General features: G+C 50.9%; 1 protein-coding gene across 4 annotated transcripts in view; it reads right to left on the reverse strand.

Moving 5' to 3' along the window:
* Positions 1-25,127, reverse strand: part of LOC147091405 (ephrin type-A receptor 1-like) — a 121,410-nt gene that overhangs the window by 91,936 nt on the left and 4,347 nt on the right. For all 4 annotated transcript variants that reach the window (XR_015075202.1, XM_085976763.1, XM_085976762.1 and 1 more), the window contains exons 2-3: positions 24,916-24,980; positions 17,696-18,359 (exon numbers count right to left, since the gene is read on the reverse strand). Coding sequence is in view for 3 of the 4 variants with exons in the window: in XM_085976763.1 (XP_085832889.1) it covers positions 17,696-18,359; positions 24,916-24,980 (729 nt within the window). In the remaining variant the exon portion in view is untranslated. The remainder of the gene's footprint in view (positions 1-17,695; positions 18,360-24,915; positions 24,981-25,127) is intronic.

A 25,127-nucleotide genomic window follows, 5' to 3' on the forward strand; every position in this document is an offset into this window, starting at 1 on the left:
GGCAGAGGGTGATGGTTGAAGGTTGCTTTTGTGACTGGAGGCCTGTGTCCAGTGGGGTACCTCAGGGATCGGTGCTGGGTCCCTTGCTGTTTGTGATCTACATAAATGATTTGGATGAGAATGTAAAAGGTATGATCAGTAAGTTCGCAGATGACACGAAAATTGGTGGGGTGGTAAATTGCGAGGAGGAAAGCCTCAGGCTACAGGACGATATAAACGGGTTGGTCAGATGGGCGGAAAAGTGGCAAATGGAATTTAAACCTGAAAAGTGCGAGGTGATGCATTTTGGACGGACAAATAAGGCAAGGGAATACACAATGAGTGGTAGGACCCTAGGAAGTACAAAGGGTCAGAGGGACCTTGGTGTACATGTACATAGATCCCTGAAGGCAGCGGAACAGGTAGATAAGGTGGTTAAAAAGGCATATGGGATACTTGCCTTCATTAGCCGAGGCATAGAGTATAAGAGCAGGGAGGTTATGATGGAGCTGTACAAAACGCTGGTAAGGCCACAGCTGGAATACTGTGTGCAGTTCTGGTCGCCTCACTATAGGAAGGATGTGATTGCATTGGAGAGGGTGCAGAGGAGATTCACCAGGATGTTACCTGGGCTGCAGCGCCTCAGCTATGAAGAAAGACTGAACAGGCTGGGGTTGTTTTCCTTGGAGCAAAGAAGGCTGAGGGGGGACCTGATTGAGGTGTACAAAATGATGAGGGGCATAGATAGGGTAGGTAAAGAGGAACTTTTCCCCTTAGTAGGGGGGTCAATAACAAGGGGGCATAGATTCAAAGTAAGGTTCAGGAGGTTTAGAGGGGATTTGAGGAGGAACTTTTTCACCCAGGGGGTGGTTGGAGTCTGGAACTCACTGCCTGAAAGGGTGGTAGAGGCAGGAACTCTCACAACATTCAAGAAGCATTTGGATGAGCACTTGAAATGCCATTGCATACAAGGCTATGGACCAAATGCTGGAAAATGGGATTAGATTGGACAGGGATTGATGGACGGCGCAGACACGATGGGCCGAAGGGCCTCTTTCTGTGCTGTATAACTCTATGACTCTATGGGCTTATACTCGCTGGAGTTTAGAAGAATGAGAGGGGATCTCATTGAAACTTATAAAATTTTAACAGGACTAGACAGACTAGATGCAGGAAGGATGTTCCCGATGGCGGGGGAGCCCAGAAGCAGGGGTCACAGTCTAAGGATAAGGGGTAAGACATTTAGGACTGAGATGAGGAGGAATTTCTTCACCCAGAGAGTGGTGAACCTGTGGAATTCTCTACCACAGAAGGCAGTTGAGGCCAATTCATTAAATATATTCAAGAAGGAGTTAGAAATATTTCTTAAGGCTAAAGGGATCAAGGGATATGGGGAGAAAGCAGGGACAGGGTACTGAATTTGGATGATCAGCCATGATCTCATTGAATGACAGAGCAGGCTCGAGCATTACTCTGTATCTAACCCATGCTGTACCTGCCCTGGGAGTGTTTGATGGGACAGTGTAGAGGTGGCTTTACTCTGTATCTAACCTGTGCTGTACCTGCCCTGGGAGTGTTTGATGGGACAGTGCAGAGGGAGCCTTACTCTGTATCTAACCTGTGCTGTACCTGCACTGGGAGTGTTTGATGGGACAGTGTAGAGGGAGCTTTACTCTGTATCTAACCCGTGCTGTACCTGCCCTGGGAGTGTTAATGGGACAGTGTAGAGGGAGCTTTACTCTGTATCTAACCCGTGCTGTGCCTGCCCTGGGAGTGTTTGATGGGACAGTGTAGAGGGAGTTTACTCTGTATATATCCCATGATGTACCTGCCCTGGGAGTGTTTGATGGGACAGTGTAGAGGGAGCTTTACTCTGTATCTAACCCCGTGCTGTACATGCCCTGGGCGTGTTTGACGGGACAGTGTAGAGGGAGCTTTACTCTGTATCTAACCCGTGCTCTACCTGCCCTGGGAGTGTTTGATGGGACAGTGTAGAGGGAGCTTTACTCTGTATCCAACCCATGCTGTACCTGCCCTGGCAGTGTTTGATCGGACAGTGTAGAGGGAGCTTTACTCTGTATCTAACCAGTGCTCTACCTGCCCTGGGAGTGTTTGATGGGACAGTGTAGAGGGAGATTTACTCTGTATCTAACCCCGTGCTGTACCTGCCCTGGGCGTGTTTGACGGGACTGTGTAGAGGGTGGGTTACTCTGTATCTAACACGTGCTGTACCTGCCCTGGGAGTGTTTGATGGGACAGTTGAGAGGGGGCTTTAATCTGTATCTAACCCGTCCTGTACCAGCCCTGGGAGTGCTGGATGGGACAGTGTAGAGGGAGCTTTACTCTGTATCTAACTAGTGCTGAACCTGCCCTGGGAGTGTTTGATGGGACAGTGTAGAGGGAGCTTTACTCAGTTCTACCCTGTGCTGTACCTGCCCTGGGAGTGTTGATGGGACAGTGCAGAGGGAGGTTTACACTGTATCTAACCCATGCTGTATCTGCCCTGGGAGTGTTTGATGGGACAGTGTAGAGGGAACTTTACTCTGTATCTAACCCGTCCTGTACCCACCCTGGGTGTGTTTGATGGGACAGTGTCGAGGGAGCTTTACTCTGTATCTAACCCGTGCTGTAACTGCCCTGGGAGTGTTTGATGGGGCAGTGTAGAGGGAGCTTTACTCTGTATCTAACCCGTGCTGTACCTGCCCTGGCAGTGTTTGATGGGACAGTGCAGAGGGAGCTTTACTCTGTATCTAACTCCTTGCTGTCATTGCCCTGGGAGTGTTTGATGGGACAGTGTAGAGAGAGCTTTACTCTGTATCTAACCCGTGCTGTACCTGCCCTGGGAGTGTTTGATGGGACAGTGTAGAGGGAGCTTTACTCTGTATCTAACCCTGTGCTGTACCTGCCCTGGGAGTGTTTGATGGGACAGTGTAGAGGGAGCTTTACTCTGTATCTAACCCTGTGCTGTACCTGCCCTGGGAGTGTTTGATGGGACAGTGTAGAGGGAGCTTTACTCTGTATCTTACCCATGCTGTACCTGCCCTGGGAGTGTTTGATGGGACAGTGTAGAGGGAGCTTTACTCTGTATCTAACCCGTGCTGTACCTGCCCTGGGAGCGTTTGATGGGGCAGTGTAGAGGGAGCTTTACTCTGTATCTAGCACCGTGCTGTACCTGCCCTAGGAGTGTTTGATGGGACAGTGTAGAGGGAGTTTACTCTGTATATATCCCATGATGTACCTGCCCTGGGAGTGTTTGATGGGACAGTGTAGAGGGAGCATTACTCTGTATCCAACCCATGCTGTACCTGCCCTGGCAGTGTTTGATGGGACAGTGTAGAGGGAGATTTACTCTGTATCTAACCCCGTGCTGTACCTGCCCTGGGCGTGTTTGACGGGACTGTGTAGAGGGTGGGTTACTCTGTATCTAACACGTGCTGTACCTGCCCTGGGAGTGTTTGAGGGGACCATGTAGATGGAGCTTTACTCTGTATCTAACCCCGTGCTGTACCTGCCCTGGGAGAGTTTGATGGGACAGTTGAGAGGGAGCTTTACTCTGTATCTAACCCGTCCTGTACTTGCCCTGGGAGTGTTGAATGGGACAGTGTAGAGGGAGCTTTTCTCAGTTCTACCCTGTGCTGTACCTGCCCTGGGAGTGTTGATGGGACAGTGTAGAGGGAGGTTTACACTGTATCTAACCCGTGCTGTATCTGCCCTGGGAGGGTTTGATGGGACAGTGTAGAGGGAGCTTTAACCTATATCTAACCCGTGCTGTACCTGCCCTGGGAGGGTTTGAGGGTACAGTTTAGAGGGAGCTTTACTCTGTATCTAACCCGTGCTGTAGCTGCCTTGGGAGTGTTTGATGGGGCAGTATAGAGGGAGCTTTACTCTGCATCTAACCGGTGCTGTACCTGCCCTGGGAGTGTTTGATGGGACAGTGTAGAGGGAGCTTTACTCTGTATCAAACCCGTGCTGCATCTGCCCTGGGTGTGTTTGATGGGGCAATGTAGAGGGAGCTTTGCTCTGTATCTAACCCGTGCTGTTACTGCCGTGGGATGTTTGATGGGACAGTGTAGAGGGAGCTTTACTCTGTATCTAACCCGTGCTGTAACTGCCCTGGGAGTGTTTGCTGGGACAGTGCAGAGGGAACTTTCCTCTGTATCTAACCCGTGCTGTACCTGCCCTGGGAGTGTTTGATGGGACAGTGTAGAGGGAGCTTTACTCTGTATCTAACCCATGCTGTACCTGCCCTGGGAGTGTTTGATGGGACAGTGTAGTGGGAGCTTTACTCTATATCTAACCCATACTGTACCTGCCCTGGGAGTTTTTGATGGGACAGTGTAGAGGGAGCTTAACTCTGTATCTAACCCATACTGTACCTGCCCTGGGAGTGTTTGATGGGACAGTGTAGAGGGAGCTTAACTCTGTATCTAACCCATACTGTACCTGCCCTGGGAGTTTTTGATGGGACAGTGTAGCGGGAGCTTTACTCTGTATCTAACCCGTGCAGTATCTGCCCATGGAGTGTTTGAGGGGACGGTGTAGAGGGAGCTTTACTCTGTATCTAACCCGTGCTGTACCTGCCCTGGGAGTATTTGATGGGACAGTGTAGAGGGAGCTTTACTCTGTATCTAACCCATGCACAACGTGCCCTGGGAGTGTTTGATGGGACAGTGTAGAGGGAGCGTTAGTCTGTCTCTAACCCGTGCTGTACCTGCCCTGGGAGTGTTTGATGGGATAGTGTAGAGGGAGCTTACTCTGTATCTAACCCGTGCTGTACCTGCCCTGGGTGTGTTTGATGGGGCAGTGTAGACGGAGCTTTACTCAGTATCTAACCCGTGCTGTACCTGCCCTGGGAGTGTTTGATGCGACAGTGTAGAGGGAGCTTTACTCTGTATCTAACCCGTGCTGTACCTGCCCTGGGAGTGTTTGATGGGACAGTGTAGAGGGAGCTTTACTCTGTATCTAACCCGTGCTGTACCTGCCCTGGGAGTGTTTGATGGGGCAGTGTAGAGGGAGCTTTACTCTGTCTCTAATCCATGCTGTACCTGTCCTGGGAGAGTTTGATTGGACTGGGTAGAGGGAGCTTTACTCTCTATATAACCCATGCTTTACCTGCCCTGTTAGTCTTTGATAGGGCAGTGTAGATAGAAATTTACTCTGTATCTAACCCGTGCTCTACCTGCCCTAGGAGTGTTTGATGGGACAGTGTAGAGGGAGCTTTACACTGTATCTAACCCGTGCTGTACCTGCCCTGGGAGTGTTTGATGGGACAGTGTAGAGGGAGCTTTACTCAGTTCTACCCTGTGCTGTACCTGCCCTGGGAGTGTTGATGGGACAGTGTAGAGGGACGTTTACTCTGTATCTAACCCGTGCTCTACCTGCCCTGGGAGTGTTTGATGGGACAGTGTAGAGGGAGCTTTACTCTGTATCTAACCCGTGCTCTACCTGCCCTGGGAGTGTTTGATGGGATAGTGTCGAGGGAGCTTTACGCTGTATCTAACCCGTGCTGTACCTGTCCTGGGTGTGTTTGATGAGACAGTGTAGAGGGAGCTTTTCTCTGTATCTAACCCGTGCTGTACCTGCCCTGGGAGTGTTTGATGAGACAGTTTAGAGGGAGATTTACTCTGTATCTAACCCGTGCTGTACCTTCCCTGGGAGTGTTTGATGGGACAGTGTAGAGGGAGCTTTACTCTGTATCTAACCCGTGCTGTACCTGCCCTGGGAGTGTTTGATGGGACAGTGTAGAGGGAGCTTTACTCTGTATCTAACCCGTGCTGTACCTGCCCTGGGAGTGTTTGATGGGACAGTGTAGAGGGAGCTTTACTCTGTATCTAACTCGTGCTGTACCTGCCCTGGGAGTGTTTGATGAGACAGTTTAGAGGGAGATTTACTCTGTATCTAACCCGTGCTGTACCTGCCCTGGGAGTGTTTGATGGGACAGTGTAGAGGGAGATTTACTCTGTATCTAACCCGTGCTGTACCTGCCCTGGGAGTGTTTGATGGGACAGTGTCGAGGGAGCTTTACTCTGTATCTAACCCGTGCTGTACCTGCCCTGGCAGTGTTTGATGGGACAGTGCAGAGGGAGCTTTACTCTGTATCTAACTCCTTGCTGTCATTGCCCTGGGAGTGTTTGATGGGACAGTGTAGAGAGAGCTTTACTCTGTATCTAACCCGTGCTGTACCTGCCCTGGGAGTGTTTGATGGGACAGTGTAGAGGGAGCTTTACTCTGTATCTAACCCGTGCTGTACCTGCCCTGGGAGTGTTTGATGGGACAGTGTAGAGGGAGATTTACTCTGTATCTAACCCGTGCTGTACCTGCCCTGGGAGTGTTTGATGGGGCAGTGTAGAGGGAGCTTTACTCTGTATCTAGCACCGTGCTGTACCTGCCCTAGGAGTGTTTGATGGGACAGTGTAGAGGGAGTTTACTCTGTATATATCCCATGATGTACCTGCCCTGGGAGTGTTTGATGGGACAGTGTAGAGGGAGCATTACTCTGTATCCAACCCATGCTGTACCTGCCCTGGCAGTGTTTGATGGGACAGTGTAGAGGGAGATTTACTCTGTATCTAACCCCGTGCTGTACCTGCCCTGGGCGTGTTTGACGGGACTGTGTAGAGGGTGGGTTACTCAGTATCTAACACGTGCTGTACCTGCCCTGGGAGTGTTTGAGGGGACCATGTAGATGGAGCTTTACTCTGTATCTAACCCCGTGCTGTACCTGCCCTGGGAGAGTTTGATGGGACAGTTGAGAGGGAGCTTTACTCTGTATCTAACCCGTCCTGTACTTGCCCTGGGAGTGTTGAATGGGACAGTGTAGAGGGAGCTTTTCTCAGTTCTACCCTGTGCTGTACCTGCCCTGGGAGTGTTGATGGGACAGTGTAGAGGGAGGTTTACACTGTATCTAACCCGTGCTGTATCTGCCCTGGGAGGGTTTGATGGGACAGTGTAGAGGGAGCTTTAACCTATATCTAACCCGTGCTGTACCTGCCCTGGGAGGGTTTGAGGGTACAGTTTAGAGGGAGCTTTACTCTGTATCTAACCCGTGCTGTAGCTGCCTTGGGAGTGTTTGATGGGGCAGTATAGAGGGAGCTTTACTCTGCATCTAACCGGTGCTGTACCTGCCCTGGGAGTGTTTGATGGGACAGTGTAGAGGGAGCTTTGCTCTGTATCTAACCCGTGCTGTTACTGCCCTGGGATGTTTGATGGGACAGTGTGGAGGGAGCTTTACTCTGTATCTAACCCCGTGCTGTACCTGCCCTGGGAGTGTTTGATGGGACAGTGCAGAGGGAACTTTCCTCTGTATCTAACCCGTGCTGTACCTGCCCTGGGAGTGTTTGATGGGACAGTGTAGAGGGAGCTTTACTCTGTATCTAACCCGTGCTGTACCTGACCTGGGAGTGTTTGATGGGACAGTGTAGTGGGAGCTTTACTCTATATCTAACCCATACTGTACCTGCCCTGGGAGTTTTTGATGGGACAGTGTAGAGGGAGCTTAACTCTGTATCTAACCCATACTGTACATGCCCTGGGAGTGTTTGATGGGACAGTGTAGAGGGAGCTTAACTCTGTATCTAACCCATACTGTACCTGCCCTGGGAGTTTTTGATGGGACAGTGTAGCGGGAGCTTTACTCTGTATCTAACCCGTGCAGTATCTGCCCATGGAGTGTTTGAGGGGACGGTGTAGAGGGAGCTTTACTCTGTATCTAACCCGTGCTGTACCTGCCCTGGGAGTATTTGATGGGACAGTGTAGAGGGAGCTTTACTCTGTATCTAACCCATGCACAACGTGCCCTGGGAGTGTTTGATGGGACAGTGTAGAGGGAGCGTTAGTCTGTCTCTAACCCGTGCTGTACCTGCCCTGGGAGTGTTTGATGGGATAGTGTAGAGGGAGCTTACTCTGTATCTAACCCGTGCTGTACCTGCCCTGGGTGTGTTTGATGGGGCAGTGTAGACGGAGCTTTACTCAGTATCTAACCCGTGCTGTACCTGCCCTGGGAGTGTTTGATGCGACAGTGTAGAGGGAGCTTTACTCTGTATCTAACCCGTGCTGTACCTGCCCTGGGAGTGTTTGATGGGACAGTGTAGAGGGAGCTTTACTCTGTATCTAACCCGTGCTGTACCTGCCCTGGGAGTGTTTGATGGGGCAGTGTAGAGGGAGCTTTACTCTGTATCTAATCCATGCTGTACCTGTCCTGGGAGAGTTTGATTGGACTGGGTAGAGGGAGCTTTACTCTCTATATAACCCATGCTTTACCTGCCCTGTTAGTCTTTGATAGGGCAGTGTAGATAGAAATTTACTCTGTATCTAACCCGTGCTCTACCTGCCCTAGGAGTGTTTGATGGGACAGTGTAGAGGGAGCTTTACACTGTATCTAACCCGTGCTGTACCTGCCCTGGGAGTGTTTGATGGGACAGTGTAGAGGGAGCTTTACTCAGTTCTACCCTGTGCTGTACCTGCCCTGGGAGTGTTGATGGGACAGTGTAGAGGGACGTTTACTCTGTATCTAACCCGTGCTCTACCTGCCCTGGGAGTGTTTGATGGGACAGTGTAGAGGGAGCTTTACTCTGTATCTAACCCGTGCTCTACCTGCCCTGGGAGTGTTTGATGGGATAGTGTCGAGGGAGCTTTACGCTGTATCTAACCCGTGCTGTACCTGTCCTGGGTGTGTTTGATGAGACAGTGTAGAGGGAGCTTTTCTCTGTATCTAACCCGTGCTGTACCTGCCCTGGGAGTGTTTGATGAGACAGTTTAGAGGGAGATTTACTCTGTATCTAACCCGTGCTGTACCTTCCCTGGGAGTGTTTGATGGGACAGTGTAGAGGGAGCTTTACTCTGTATCTAACCCGTGCTGTACCTGCCCTGGGAGTGTTTGATGGGACAGTGTAGAGGGAGCTTTACTCTGTATCTAACCCGTGCTGTACCTGCCCTGGGAGTGTTTGATGGGACAGTGTAGAGGGAGCTTTACTCTGTATCTAACCCGTGCTGTACCTGCCCTGGGAGTGTTTGATGAGACAGTTTAGAGGGAGATTTACTCTGTATCTAACCCGTGCTGTACCTGCCCTGGGAGTGTTTGATGGGACAGTGTAGAGGGAGATTTACTCTGTATCTAACCCGTGCTGTACCTGCCCTGGGAGTGTTTGATGGGACAGTTGAGAGGGAGCTTTACTCTGTATCTAACCCGTCCTGTACTTGCCCTGGGAGTGTTGAATGGGACAGTGTAGAGGGAGCTTTACTCAGTTCTACCCTGTGCTGTACCTGCCCTGGGAGTGTTGATGGGACAGTGTAGAGGGAGGTTTACACTGTATCTAACCCGTGCTGTATCTGCCCTGGGAGGGTTTGATGGGACAGTATAGAGGGCGCTTTACTCTGTATCTAACCTGTGCTGTACCTGCCCTGGGAGTGTTTGATGGGACAGTGTAGAGGGAGCTTTACTCTGTATCTAACCCGTGCTGTACCTGCCCTGGGTGTGTTTGATGGGGCAGTGTAGAGGGAGCTTTACTCTGTATCTAACCCGTGCTGTACCTGCCCTGGGAGTGTTTGATGGGACAGTGTAGAGGGAGCTTTACTCTGTATCTAACCCGTGCTCTACCTGCCCTGGGAGTGTTTGATGGGGCAGTGTAGAGGGAGCTTTACTCTGTATCTAACCCGTGCTGTATCTGCCCTGGGAGTGTTTGATGGGACAGTGTAGAGGGAGATTTACTCTGTATCTAACCCGTGCTGTACCTGCCCTGGGAGTGTTTGATGGGACAGTGTAGAGGGAGCTTTACTCTGTATCTAACCCTGTGCTGTACCTGCCCTGGGAGTGTTTGATGGGACAGTGTAGAGGGAGCTTTACTCTGTATCTAACCCGTGCTGTACCTGCCCTGGGAGTGTTTGATGGGACAGTGTAGAGGGAGCTTTACTCTGTATCTTACCCATGCTGTACCTGCCCTGGGAGTGTTTGATGGGACAGTGTAGAGGGAGCTTTACTCTGTATCTAACCCGTGCTGTACCTGCCCTGGGAGCGTTTGATGGGGCAGTGTAGAGGGAGCTTTACTCTGTATCTAGCACCGTGCTGTACCTGCCCTAGGAGTGTTTGATGGGACAGTGTAGAGGGAGTTTACTCTGTATATATCCCATGATGTACCTGCCCTGGGAGTGTTTGATGGGACAGTGTAGAGGGAGCATTACTCTGTATCCAACCCATGCTGTACCTGCCCTGGCAGTGTTTGATGGGACAGTGTAGAGGGAGATTTACTCTGTATCTAACCCTGTGCTGTACCTGCCCTGGGCGTGTTTGACGGGACTGTGTAGAGGGTGGGTTACTCTGTATCTAACACGTGCTGTACCTGCCCTGGGAGTGTTTGAGGGGACCATGTAGATGGAGCTTTACTCTGTATCTAACCCCGTGCTGTACCTGCCCTGGGAGAGTTTGATGGGACAGTTGAGAGGGAGCTTTACTCTGTATCTAACCCGTCCTGTACTTGCCCTGGGAGTGTTGAATGGGACAGTGTAGAGGGAGCTTTTCTCAGTTCTACCCTGTGCTGTACCTGCCCTGGGAGTGTTGATGGGACAGTGTAGAGGGAGGTTTACACTGTATCTAACCCGTGCTGTATCTGCCCTGGGAGGGTTTGATGGGACAGTGTAGAGGGAGCTTTAACCTATATCTAACCCGTGCTGTACCTGCCCTGGGAGGGTTTGAGGGTACAGTTTAGAGGGAGCTTTACTCTGTATCTAACCCGTGCTGTAGCTGCCTTGGGAGTGTTTGATGGGGCAGTATAGAGGGAGCTTTACTCTGCATCTAACCGGTGCTGTACCTGCCCTGGGAGTGTTTGATGGGACAGTGTAGAGGGAGCTTTGCTCTGTATCTAACCCGTGCTGTTACTGCCCTGGCATGTTTGATGGGACAGTGTGGAGGGAGCTTTACTCTGTATCTAACCCCGTGCTGTACCTGCCCTGGGAGTGTTTGATGGGACAGTGCAGAGGGAACTTTCCTCTGTATCTAACCCGTGCTGTACCTGCCCTGGGAGTGTTTGATGGGACAGTGTAGAGGGAGCTTTACTCTGTATCTAACCCGTGCTGTACCTGACCTGGGAGTGTTTGATGGGACAGTGTAGTGGGAGCTTTACTCTATATCTAACCCATACTGTACCTGCCCTGGGAGTTTTTGATGGGACAGTGTAGAGGGAGCTTAACTCTGTATCTAACCCATACTGTACATGCCCTGGGAGTGTTTGATGGGACAGTGTAGAGGGAGCTTAACTCTGTATCTAACCCATACTGTACCTGCCCTGGGAGTTTTTGATGGGACAGTGTAGCGGGAGCTTTACTCTGTATCTAACCCGTGCAGTATCTGCCCATGGAGTGTTTGAGGGGACGGTGTAGAGGGAGCTTTACTCTGTATCTAACCCGTGCTGTACCTGCCCTGGGAGTATTTGATGGGACAGTGTAGAGGGAGCTTTACTCTGTATCTAACCCATGCACAACGTGCCCTGGGAGTGTTTGATGGGACAGTGTAGAGGGAGCGTTAGTCTGTCTCTAACCCGTGCTGTACCTGCCCTGGGAGTGTTTGATGGGATAGTGTAGAGGGAGCTTACTCTGTATCTAACCCGTGCTGTACCTGCCCTGGGTGTGTTTGATGGGGCAGTGTAGACGGAGCTTTACTCAGTATCTAACCCGTGCTGTACCTGCCCTGGGAGTGTTTGATGCGACAGTGTAGAGGGAGCTTTACTCTGTATCTAACCCGTGCTGTACCTGCCCTGGGAGTGTTTGATGGGACAGTGTAGAGGGAGCTTTACTCTGTATCTAACCCGTGCTGTACCTGCCCTGGGAGTGTTTGATGGGGCAGTGTAGAGGGAGCTTTACTCTGTATCTAATCCATGCTGTACCTGTCCTGGGAGAGTTTGATTGGACTGGGTAGAGGGAGCTTTACTCTCTATATAACCCATGCTTTACCTGCCCTGTTAGTCTTTGATAGGGCAGTGTAGATAGAAATTTACTCTGTATCTAACCCGTGCTCTACCTGCCCTAGGAGTGTTTGATGGGACAGTGTAGAGGGAGCTTTACACTGTATCTAACCCGTGCTGTACCTGCCCTGGGAGTGTTTGATGGGACAGTGTAGAGGGAGCTTTACTCAGTTCTACCCTGTGCTGTACCTGCCCTGGGAGTGTTGATGGGACAGTGTAGAGGGACGTTTACTCTGTATCTAACCCGTGCTCTACCTGCCCTGGGAGTGTTTGATGGGACAGTGTAGAGGGAGCTTTACTCTGTATCTAACCCGTGCTCTACCTGCCCTGGGAGTGTTTGATGGGATAGTGTCGAGGGAGCTTTACGCTGTATCTAACCCGTGCTGTACCTGTCCTGGGTGTGTTTGATGAGACAGTGTAGAGGGAGCTTTTTTCTGTATCTAACCCGTGCTGTACCTGCCCTGGGAGTGTTTGATGAGACAGTTTAGAGGGAGATTTACTCTGTATCTAACCCGTGCTGTACCTTCCCTGGGAGTGTTTGATGGGACAGTGTAGAGGGAGCTTTACTCTGTATCTAACCCGTGCTGTACCTGCCCTGGGAGTGTTTGATGGGACAGTGTAGAGGGAGCTTTACTCTGTATCTAACCCGTGCTGTACCTGCCCTGGGAGTGTTTGATGGGACAGTGTAGAGGGAGCTTTACTCTGTATCTAACCCGTGCTGTACCTGCCCTGGGAGTGTTTGATGAGACAGTTTAGAGGGAGATTTACTCTGTATCTAACCCGTGCTGTACCTGCCCTGGGAGTGTTTGATGGGACAGTGTAGAGGGAGATTTACTCTGTATCTAACCCGTGCTGTACCTGCCCTGGGAGTGTTTGATGGGACAGTTGAGAGGGAGCTTTACTCTGTATCTAACCCGTCCTGTACTTGCCCTGGGAGTGTTGAATGGGACAGTGTAGAGGGAGCTTTACTCAGTTCTACCCTGTGCTGTACCTGCCCTGGGAGTGTTGATGGGACAGTGTAGAGGGAGGTTTACACTGTATCTAACCCGTGCTGTATCTGCCCTGGGAGGGTTTGATGGGACAGTATAGAGGGCGCTTTACTCTGTATCTAACCTGTGCTGTACCTGCCCTGGGAGTGTTTGATGGGACAGTGTAGAGGGAGCTTTACTCTGTATCTAACCCGTGCTGTACCTGCCCTGGGTGTGTTTGATGGGGCAGTGTAGAGGGAGCTTTACTCTGTATCTAACCCGTGCTGTACCTGCCCTGGGAGTGTTTGATGGGACAGTGTAGAGGGAGCTTTACTCTGTATCTAACCCGTGCTCTACCTGCCCTGGGAGTGATTGATGGGGCAGTGTAGAGGAGCTTTACTCTGTATCTAACCCGTGCTGTACCTGCCCTGGGAGTGTTTGATGGGACAGTGTAGAGGGAGATTTACTCTGTATCTAACCCGTGCTGTACCTGCCCTGGGAGTGTTTGATGGGACAGTTGAGAGGGAGCTTTACTCTGTATCTAACCCGTCCTGTACTTGCCCTGGGAGTGTTGAATGGGACAGTGTAGAGGGAGCTTTACTCAGTTCTACCCTGTGCTGTACCTGCCCTGGGAGTGTTGATGGGACAGTGTAGAGGGAGGTTTACACTGTATCTAACCCGTGCTGTATCTGCCCTGGGAGGGTTTGATGGGACAGTATAGAGGGCGCTTTACTCTGTATCTAACCTGTGCTGTACCTGCCCTGCGAGTGTTTGATGGGACAGTGTAGAGGGAGCTTTACTCTGTATCTAACCCGTGCTGTACCTGCCCTGGGTGTGTTTGATGGGGCAGTGTAGAGGGAGCTTTACTCTGTATCTAACCCGTGCTGTACCTGCCCTGGGAGTGTTTGATGGGACAGTGTAGAGGGAGCTTTACTCTGTATCTAACCCGTGCTCTACCTGCCCTGGGAGTGTTTGATGGGGCAGTGTAGAGGGAGCTTTACTCTGTATCTAACCCGTGCTCTACCTGCCCTGGGAGTGTTTGATGGGATAGTGTAGAGGGAGCTTTACGCTGTATCTAACCTGTGCTGTACCTGCCCTGGGGGTGTTTGATGGGACAGTGTAGAGGGAGCTTTACTCTCTATCTAACCCATGGTGTACCTGCCCTGGGAGTGTTTGATGGGACAGTGTCGAGGGAGCTTTACTCTGTATCTAACCCGTGCTGTACCTGCCCTGGGAGTGTTTGATGAGACAGTTTAGATGGAGATTTACTGTGTATCTAACCCGTGCTGTACCTGCCCTGGGAGTGTTTGATGGGACAGTGTAGAGGGAGCTTTACTCTGTATCTAACCCGTGCTGTACCTGTCCTGGGAGTGTTTGATGGGACAGTGTAGAGGGAGCTTTACTCTGTATCTAACCCCGTGCTGTACCTGCCCTGGGAGTGTTTGATGGGGACAGTGTAGAGGGAGCTTTACTCTGTATCTAACCCGTGCTGTACCTGCCCTGGGAGTGTTTGATGGGGCTGTGTAGAGGGAGCTTTACTCTGTATCTATGCCGTGCTGTACCTGCCCTGGGAGTGTTTGATGAGACAGTGTAGAGGGAGCTTTTCTTTGTATTTATCCCATGCTGTACCTGCCCTGGGAGTGTTTGATGGGACAGTGTAGAGGGAGCTTTACTCTGTATCTATCCCGTGCTGTACCTGCCCTGGGAGTGTTTGATGGGACAGTGTAGAGGGAGCTTTACTCTGTATCTATCCCGTGCTGTACCTGCCCTGGGAGTGTTTGATGGGACAGTGTAGAGGGAACTTTACTCTGTATCTAACCCGTGCTGTACCTGCCCTGGGAGTGTTTGATGGGACAGTGTAGAGGGAGCTTTACTCTGTATCTAACCCGTGCTGTACCTGCCCTGGGAGTGTTTCGGTTCGTGCTCCTATTGCAGGTGTGAGTCTGTATTTTTTGCATCAATCACCAGCTGCCTGAGGCCCTATGCCACACCTCAGAGAGAGATGGGAATGGAATTCATCGCAATCAGCCTTCAGTGTTGGAATGGCGTGTGGGGGAGGGGAACAGGTGGAAACAAAAGGGAGACAGGGAGGTGCTAATGACTGTTTTGGGAATGATGCAGTCAATATTGGGCTTCCCGAGTTACAGGTTCCTCCAACACCTCTCTGTGCCTCTCTGTGCCGCTCTGTGTGTGTGTGTTTGTGGCTCAGCCCCACTCCAGCTGCGAGATTGGGCTGATATTAAAGCAAAATACAGCGGGTGCTGGGAATCTGAAATAAAGGCAGCAAATGCTGAAAATACTCAGCAGGTCAGACAACATCTGTGGAGAGAGCAACAGAGTTAACCTTTCAGGTCGAAGACCCTTCGTCAGAACTGTGAGATCAACAGAGCAGTAGTGATAGCCGCCCTGCTGTGTACCTCAGAGACATGGACCATGTACTGAAGGCACCTCAAAGCACTGGAGAGGTACCACCAACGCTGCCTCTGCAAGATCCTGCAAATCCATTGGGAAGATAGGCGCACCAACGTCAGTGTTCTTGCTCAGGCCAGCATCGAAGCTCTGACCACGCTCGATCAGCTCCGATGGACGGGTCACATTGTCCGCATGCCCGATACGAGACTCCCAAAACAAGCGCTCTACTCGGAGCTCCGACACGGCAAGAGAGCCCCAGGTGGGCAGAGGAAACGCTTCAAGGACACCCTCAAAGCCTCCTTGAAAATGTGTAACATCCCCATCGACACCTGGGAATCCCTGGCCCAAGACCGCACAAAGTGGAGGAGAAGCATCCGGGAAGGCGCCGAACACCTCGAGTCTCTTCGCCGGGAGCAAGCGGAAGCCAAGCGCAGGCAGCGCAAGGAGCGCACGTCAACCCAAGCACCTCACCCACCCGCCCCCTTCAACCACCATCTGCCCCACCTGTGACAGAGACTGTAGGTCCTGCATTGGACTCATCAGTCACCTGAGAACTCATTTTTAATGTGGCAGCAAGTCATCCTCGGTTCCGAGGGACTGCCTAAGAAGAAGAAGAAATCGATGTGAGATCAACAGTAACAAACTCCCATTTATACAGCGCCTTTAATGTAGTAAAAAATGTCCCAAGGTGCTTCACTGGAGCATCAATCAGACAAAATAGGACACGGAGCCACAAAAGGAGATAGTGCAATGGGGGAAGGTTTTTTCAGGAGCGTCTTAAAGTACATTCAAGACGGAGATAGATAGATTTTTGGACGCTATGGGAATCAAGGGATATGGGGATAGGGCGGGAAAGTGGAGCTGAGATCGTCATAGAGTCATAACATAGAAGATAGGAGCAGGAGGAGGCCATTCGGCCCCTCGAGCCTGCTCCGCCATTCAATGAGATCATGGCTGATCATCCAAACTCAGTACCCTGTCCCTGCTTTCTCCCAATATCCCTTGATCCCTTTAGCCTTAAGAAATATATCTAACTCTTTCTTGAATATATTTAATGAACTGACCTCCACCGCCCTCTGTGGCAGAGAATTCCACAGGTTCACCACTCTCTGGGTGAAGAAATTCCTCCTCATCTCTGTCCTAAATGGCTTACCCCTTACCCTTAGACTGTGACCCCTGGTTCTGGAAACCCCTGCCATCGCGAACATCCTTCCTGCATCTAGTCTGTCTAGTCCTGTTAGAATTTTATAAGTTTCAATGAGATCCCCTCTCATTCATCTAAACTCCAGCAAATATAAGCCCAATCGACCCAATCTCTCCTCATACGTCATTCCTGCCATCCCAGGTATCAGCCTGGTGAATCTTCGCTGCACTCCCTCCATGGCAAGAACATCCTTCCTCAGATAAGGTGACCAAAACTGCACACAATACTCAAAGTGTGGTCTCACCAAGGCCCTGTACAACTGCAGTAAGACATCCTTGCTCCTGTACTCGAATCCTCTCGCTATGAAGGCCAACATACCATTTGCCTTCTTAACCGCCTGCTGCACCTGCATGCTTACCTTCAGCGACTGGTGCACAAGGACACCCAGGTCTCATTGCACTTCCCCTTTTCCCAATCTATTGCCGTTCAGATAATAATCTGCCTTCCTGTTTTTGCCACCAAAGTGGATATCCTCGCATTTATCCACATTATGCTGTATATAACGGCACGGTAGCAGGCCATTCGGCCCATCGAGCCCGAACCATTCGAAGATCAGCCATTATCTTATTGAATGGTGGAGCAGGCTCGAGGGGCCGTATGGCCTACCCCTGCTCGTAGGTCTTGTCACAGGCGGACCCAGATGGAAGATTGGTTGAGGAATTACGAAGAGGGGAAGTGAGCGGGGAAACATTTACACGCAGGGGCTATTGGACTGGGGGAGCCTTCGAGCCAGGCAGGAGGGAGTGAGGAGAGAGGGACCGGATTATCAGATAGAGGGCAAATGGGATTAAGGGTTGGAAAAGGAAGATTATATGAAGAGGTCGGAGGGGAGGGGGACGCAAGGGCGGGAGATGGGATCTTTCTGTGCCACAATGGCAGGACCTTCACCACACGGACTGCAGTGGTTGAAGAAGGCGGCTCCCCAACACCTTCTCAAGGGCAACTAGGGATGGGCAATAAATGTCGGCCTTGCCAGTGATGCCCACATTCCATAAGCGAATTTTAAAAAAAACAATGGCTGTCAGCGAGAAGTGGGGGGTGGGGGGGCACCCGATTGGAATCCGACGGGTGTGGGAGGTTACCAAGGAGACGGGAGGCAGTGAAATGGGCGGTCGGGGCCGGGATCATGCTGACCGAACAGCAATGGCGCTGCGGGATCTTGCTGTGCGGCACGGACTCACCTCGACATTCCCCGGCCTCCTCGTGGTAGCCGCCCTCGCAGACGCAGCGGCCCACCGCCACCAGCCAGCTTCCCAGGGGCCCGCAGTGGAGCCGGGGCCGGCCACGGGGCAGGGAGCTGGCCCCGCACGTGCCCTCCACTTCCAGCAGCGTGGCCGGGGCGCAGACGGTGGCGGGGAAGGAGGCCAGTCCCTGGCGGGTGGCGGGGCACTGCCGGTAGGAGAGGCGGGCCCGCACCAGGGCCACGCAGGCCCCAGCGTTCTGCAGCGCCAGGTAGAAGCCAGCCTGAGAGGGGCCGGGCTGGAAGGAGCGCACCTCCACGTTGAGCCGCGCCCGCCCGGCCCGCACGTCCCGGGCCGTGAAGCTCTGGTCCGCCGCCAGCGTGCCGATCTTGGAGAACTGCGCCGGCAGAGAAGCGCACGCCGTAGTCTCTGACCGTCGCAGGTAGTAGAGGTTGAAGGTCTCGCGGCAGGCCGAGCCCGGGCCCGGCTCCAGGCTCCCGCAATCGCGCACCGTAAACGACAACTCCACGAACACGCGTGTGGCCTCGCCCCGGTGAATCCAACTGCTGCGGAGCCAGTGCTCCCCGGAGTCCCATGGGCTCAGCATGCAGTCCCGATACATGTGGACGGGTGTCCCATTCACCATCTCCTGCGCGAGCTCCCACTGCCGGAGAGAGAGAGCGAGAGACCCACAGTTAGATACAGAGTAAAGCTCCCTCTACACTGTCCCATCCTACACTCCCAGGGCAGGAAAAGCACGGGTTAGATGCAGAGTAAAGCTCCCTCTACACTGTCCCGTCAAACACTGCCAGGGCAGGTACAGCACGAGTTAGATACGGAGTAAAACTCCCTCTACACTGTCCCATCAAACACTGCCAGGGCAGGTACAGCACGAGTTAGATACGGAGTAAAACTCCCTCTACACTGTCCCATCAAACACTGCCAGGGCAGGTACAGCACGAGTTAGATACGGAGTAAAACTCCCTCTACATTGTCCCATCAAAGGCTGCCAGGGCAGGTACAGCACGTGTTAGGTACAGAGAAAAGCTCCCTCTGCACTGTCCCATCAAACACTCCCAGGGCAGGTACAGCACGGGTTAGATACAGAGTAAAACTCCCTCTACACTGTCCCATCAAACACTTTCAGGGCAGGTATAGCATGGGTTAGATACAGAGCAAATCTCCCTTTACACTGTCCCATTAAACACTACCAGGGCAGGTACAGCACGGGTTAGATACAGAGTAAAGCTCCCTCTACAGTGTCCCATCAAACACTCCCTGGGCAGGTACAGCATGGATTAGATACAGATTAAAGCTCCCTCTACACTGTCCCATCAAACAGTGTCAGGGCAGGTACAGCATGGGTTAGATACAAAGTAAATCTCCCTCTACATTGTCCCATCAAGCACTCCCAGGGCAGGTACATCACGGGTTAGATACAGAGTTAATCTCTCTCTACACTGTCCCATCAAACACTCCCAGGGCAGGTACAGCGCGGGGTTAGGTACTGAGTAAAGCTCCGTCTACACTGCCCCATCAAACTCTCCCAGGGCAGGTACAGCACGGGTTAGATACAGAGTAAAGCTCCCTCTACACTGTCCCATCAAACGCTCCCAGGGCAGGTACAGCATGGGTTAGATACAGAGTTAAGCTCTCTCTACACTGTCCCATCAAACACTCCCAGGGCAGGTGCAGCACTGGTTAAATACAGAGTAAAGCTCTGTCTACACTGTCCCATCAAACACTCCCAGTGCAGGTACAGCATGGGTTAGATACAGAGTAAAGCTCCCTCTACACAGTCCCATCAAACACTCCTGTAGTGTATGTACCTTTAAGAGGAACTATGTTTTTGAAGCCCCTGTATACTGTAGTACCAGTAGTGACCACTCGGGTATATAAGCCTGTGTAGCGTCTTGTGTTGTTAGTTCACCTCCAGACTCTGTTCAGTAAACACTTGTTAAATCAACTCCTGCATTCCGTGTCTCCATTAACACACGGATCTAACAGTGGCGACGAGTTAGAAACGAACTTACCTGCAATTCGGCAGCACCTCAAGGGGATCGATTCCTCAGACGAAGGTCGAAGCCAGAAGCAAGAAAAAAAAATAACTCGAAGAAACTCGAAAAAGAGGGTCAGGCTTGGTCTCCAGTCTGTGGTTTCACCAGCTAAACGAGCTGGTGGCAGGTAGTGCACTGATCCTTCCTGGGTTGCGGCGGGCTAGAGCTCGATCGCGTGGCTCTGCAACGGGGCCGGGCAGCGAGTCGGGAAGCAGAAGCAAAGAGAGAGGGTGGAGCACTCCGGGTGCGGCCGGTGCTGCAAAGCAGGTCGGCGTTCGGACCGAGCAGAGGGAGGGGAAAGTCCCAGAGGGTCCGCTCCACGACGGGAACGGTTCTCCAAGTAACGGAGAAACTATTGAAGCGATATATTAAAAAAATAGAAATACCGCGAAAAGCTGCAGGTCGCAACGGGAACCGCGGAGAACAGCGTTGGCAGCAGCGGCAGCGGTGGGAAAGCGCGGGAGGTGCCATCTTAACTCGGCGGGGAAGAAAGAAAAGCGCGGGAGGCGCCATTTTGATCCATCGGGGACGGAGGAAAAGCGCGGGAAGCGCCATTTTAGATTTTCAAGATGCCGAAGACTGGCAATATTACTGCTTTCGATAGTGATATAGAAGATTGGACCACATATGTGGAAAGAGTGGAGGTATATTGCAAGGCGAATGAAGTAGCAGATGATAAAAAGGCATCGGTACTTCTAAATCTGATGGGCGCAAGGACATACGGGCTGTTATGAAACTTGATCACTCCAGCCAAACCGATGGACAAGAATTTTAATGAGATTGTTGATACCTTACAGGAGCACTTAAACCCAACACCGCTGCTGATAGCGGAACAATTCAAATTCTTGGGAGGAATCAGCACAAGAATGAAAGTAACGCTGATTACCTCACCGAATTACGAAAGCTGTCAAAGCACTGCCAATTCGGGGCAGGACTGGCAGATTCTCTACGAGACAAATTCGTCTGCGGTCTCCTAAGCGAAGGAACACAGAAAAGACTACTTTCTGAGAAAGATTTAACACTGAACAAGGCTTTCAGTGTGGCTGTTATCATACGAAGCAGCAGCAAGAGGAGCTGCAGAGATACAGCAAAAGCCACAGGACTTCGGCACCCATGAAATGACACGGGGTTTCGAGAGATGTTATCGCTGCGGCAGATCCACCCATGACCAGAAGGACTGCTGGTTCAAGGACAAAGCATGCAGGCAATGCGGAAAGATGGGACACATTGCACGTGTATGCAGATCTGGAAAGAAATCCGCTGACAGTAAAAAGGTCAATAAGGAAAAGTACAGAAAGGTACAAATGATGACGGACAGTAGCTCCAAAGACCAGAAGAGCGATAGCGACTCCGGAAACAAGAGACTAAGCTGTCTCAAATTACATAATGTAATTGCCAAAGAAGATTACCAGACCATTTGGGTTATCCTCATGATAGCGGGGTCCCCAGTCAAAATGGAGCTAGATACAGGATCAGCTCTGACCGTCATGAGTCGACGGGATTACGAGCGGCTATTTCTACATATACCTTTGAAAGACACATCCATTGTCTTGAAGACATATAAGGGGCAGAAAGTATACCCCAGAGGGAAAATAAGGGTGCCTGTTGTATACAACGGCAAGGAAATACAGAAGTTGTATTTATATGTTCTGCAAGATGGTGGTCCACCGTTGTTGGGACGTGAATGGATCAGAAAGATACGTTTAGACTGGCACTCCATTCAGGCACTGACGGTGACCAGTAAGAAAAAAAACGATGATGACGTCATACCTGGACGATTAAAAGAAATCTTGGCTAACGCCAAAGAAGTGTTTCAACAGGAACTAGGAACCCTGAAAGGTGCCACCGCCTCAATAAAAGTGGAAGATGCGGCAATTCCCAAGTTTTTTAAGGCAAGGCCGGTGCCATACGCAATTCGTCCAGCCGTCGAGGCAGAGCTGGAGAATTTGGAAAAAGCAGGCGTGTTATCCAAGGTAGATTGGAGCGAGTGGGCAACACCCATCGTTCCGGTCATGAAGAAAATGTTGAATAATGATAAATCTGAAGAACAGAGAAAAATTCGCATCTGTGGGGACTTCAAGGTGACTGTAAACCCGGTTCTTCACACGGTACAGTATCCTCTTCCGAGGATAGAAGATATTTTCGCCTCACTATCCGGAGGGAAACGTTTCACCAAAATTGACTTGGCACAGGCATATCTACAGATGGAGGTTGAGGAGGCCTCTAAAAAGTATCTCACGATAAACACACACAAAAGCCTGTACCAGTACAATCGACTGGTTTTTGGAGTGGCATCAGCTCCGGCTATCTGGCAAAGAGCTATGGAGCAAGTCCTGCAAGGGATTCCGGGGACGCAATGCTACCTAGACGACATCCTTGTAACAGGAGAAAACGACAACGAGCACCTTGCCAATTTGGAGCAGGTGCTCACGAGGCTGAGAGAACGGGGCCTACGAGCAAATCGCCCCAAGTGCGAATTTTTCCAGAAACAAATATCATATTGTGGCCATGTCATTAACGAAGAAGTGTTGCATAAGTCATCTGAAAAAATTGAAGCGGTCGTAAAGGCCCCAGCGCCTGAAAATGTCTCACAATTAAGGTTGTTCCTGGGATTAGTAAATTACTATCATAAATTTTTACCAAACTTGTCGACGGTTCTGCACCCGCTTAACGCACTGCTCCAAACGGGAGTAGTTTGGAAATGGAGCGAAGACTGTAAACGTGCCTTCCATAAATGCAAAGGCTTGATCACGTCCAGGGAAGTGTTGGCTCATTACAACCCATCACTGCCAATCAGACTGGCGTGTGATGCATCCCCATACGGCGTGGGAGCGGTATTATCGCATAGATTCCCTGATGGCTCGGAGCGGCCGATAGCTTTTGCGTCACGCTCATTGAACTCAGCTGAGCGTAACTATGCCCAGATTGACAGGGAGGCACTCAGCCTGGTGTGGGGGGTAAAGAAATTCAACCATTACCTACACGGACAAAAATTTACCTTGTTGACTGACAATCAACCCCTCGTCTCCATATTCAACCCTAAAAAGGGCGTTCCCATTATGACAGCGCAAAGGCTACAGAGGTGGTCCCTTTTCCTAGGGGCACACCAATATGACATAGAGTACAAAGGAACAAAACAGCATGGGAATGCTGACGGGTTATCGCGCCTACCGTTGCCAACGGTGGAAGAGGCGCCTACAGTGGACCCAGTGGAGATATTCCACTCGACCATAGTGGAATGTCTACCGGTGACAAATTCTACCATTGAAAAGGAAACGCGAAATGACCCGACTCTCTCACGAGTCTACGATTTAACAATGAAGGGATGGCCAGCACATGGCGAACCACTGTTGCCAGCATTCTCGCAAAGAAGAGAACAGCTGTCAGTGTGCCGAGGAACCTTGATGTGTGGATCCAGAGTGGTGATTCCACCCAAACTCAAGGATAGAGTGCTAAAGGAGCTTCACGAGGGGCATCTGGGTGGAGTGAAAATGAAGAACTTAGCCAGAGCGTTTGTGTGGTGGCCAGGTATCGATGGAGACATCGAAGAAATGACCAAGAGCTGTCTAGGATGCCAGAAGGTCCAAAACGCCCCACCACAAGCCCCTCTACATCCATGGGAGTGGCCCTCATCTCCATGGCAAAGGGTACATATCGACTTTGCTGGTCCATTTATGGACTCAATGTTCTTAATCGCGGTGGATGCACACTCCAAGTGGCCAGAGGTAATAAAGATGTCCTCCACCACCATGGAAAAAACCATCACAGTATTAAGGACCATATTCGCCAGGAATGGGCTGCCTGAACAGATCTGTTCTGATAATGGACCGCAATTTGTATCCAAAGAATTCAGGAAGTTCTTAAAAAACAATGGGGTTAAGCACTACACGTCCGCCCCATACCATCCCGCCACCAATGGATTGGCTGAAAGGTTTGTCCAGACCTTCAAGAAGGCCATAAAGGCCATGGGTAATGAAGACATAAATCTACAACATAAGGTAGATAACTTCTTGTTTGTGTACAGGAATGCAACACATGTGGTTACAAACCAAACCCCCGCCATGATGTTTTTCAATAGAAGACTAAGATGCCGGCTGGATTTGGTCAAGCCAAACGTCAGAAGGGACGTAGAGAACCGGCAATTTCAAAGCATGAATGAAAGGCCAACTAGAACCGTCCAGATAGGTCAACCAGTTTTGGCCCGGGACTACCGTACCGAGAAATGGCAGCCTGGAACTATTTGCACACGACTAGGACTGCTGATGTATACCGTGGACATTGGAGAAAGCATAATAAGGCGCCATGCTGACCAGATCATAGAGTCATCCGAAAAAGGACAACCTACACCACAACTCTATACGCCTAGTGATGAAGCAGAGATACCCATAGTATCTACCTCCGATCCGGTGATACTGGAACCAGATGAACCCGACACTGACATTGAAGCCGAATCGACCTTGCCAAAAGAACCTACTGCACCACCGAGGCGTTATCCGGACCGAGTCAGGAAGCCTCCAGAGAGACTGAATTTGTAATTGACTAACTTCAGCAAATGTGTATATTATTGTTCTTGTAAAAATGTTATTTAATGATTACTTAAAATGTTATGTACTATTTATCTAAAAGGGGAGGAATTGTAGTGTATGTACCTTTAAGAGGAACTATGTTTTTGAAGCCCCTGTATACTGTAGTACCAGTAGTGACCACTGGGGTATATAAGCCTGTGTAGCGTCTTGTGTTGTTAGTTCACCTCCAGACTTTGTTCAGTAAACACTTGTTAAATCAACTCCTGCATTCCGTGTCTCCATTAACACACGGATCTAACAACTCCCAGGGCAGGTTCAGCAGGGGTTAGATATAGAGTAAAGCACGCTCTACACTGTCACATCAAACACTCCCAGGGCAGGTACAGCACGGGTTAGATACAGAGTAAAGCTCGCTCTACACTGTCACATCAAACACTCCCAGGGCAGGTACAGCACAGGTTAGATACAGAGTAAAGCTCCCTCTACACTGTCCCATCAAACACTCCCAGGTCAGATACAGCACGGGTTAGATACAGAGTAAAGCTCCCTCTACAGTGTCCCATCAAACACTCCCAGGGCAGGTACAGCACGGGTTAGATACGGAGTAAAGGCCAGCCCCCGATTCCCAGGTACTTACCCCATTCGGGGGCTCTGATAACCAGCCCAGATTACCATCCAATGTACTAGTGTCGAGGAGAGTGACTGTGAATGGAAGAGAACAGAGAGTCAACTCCTGTGCTAGATCACAGGGAATATTGAGAGAGAGAGAGAGAGAGTGAGAGGGTGAGGGAGAGAGAGAAAGAGTGAGAGAGAGACAGACAGATAGACAGAGAGAGCGAAGATAACAGA

Source organism: Somniosus microcephalus, unplaced genomic scaffold (assembly GCF_052327205.1).
Source record: "Somniosus microcephalus isolate GS21.2 unplaced genomic scaffold, FLI_Smic_1.0 unresolved_chr3, whole genome shotgun sequence".
In the NCBI taxonomy this organism is placed as follows: domain Eukaryota; kingdom Metazoa; phylum Chordata; class Chondrichthyes; order Squaliformes; family Somniosidae; genus Somniosus; species Somniosus microcephalus.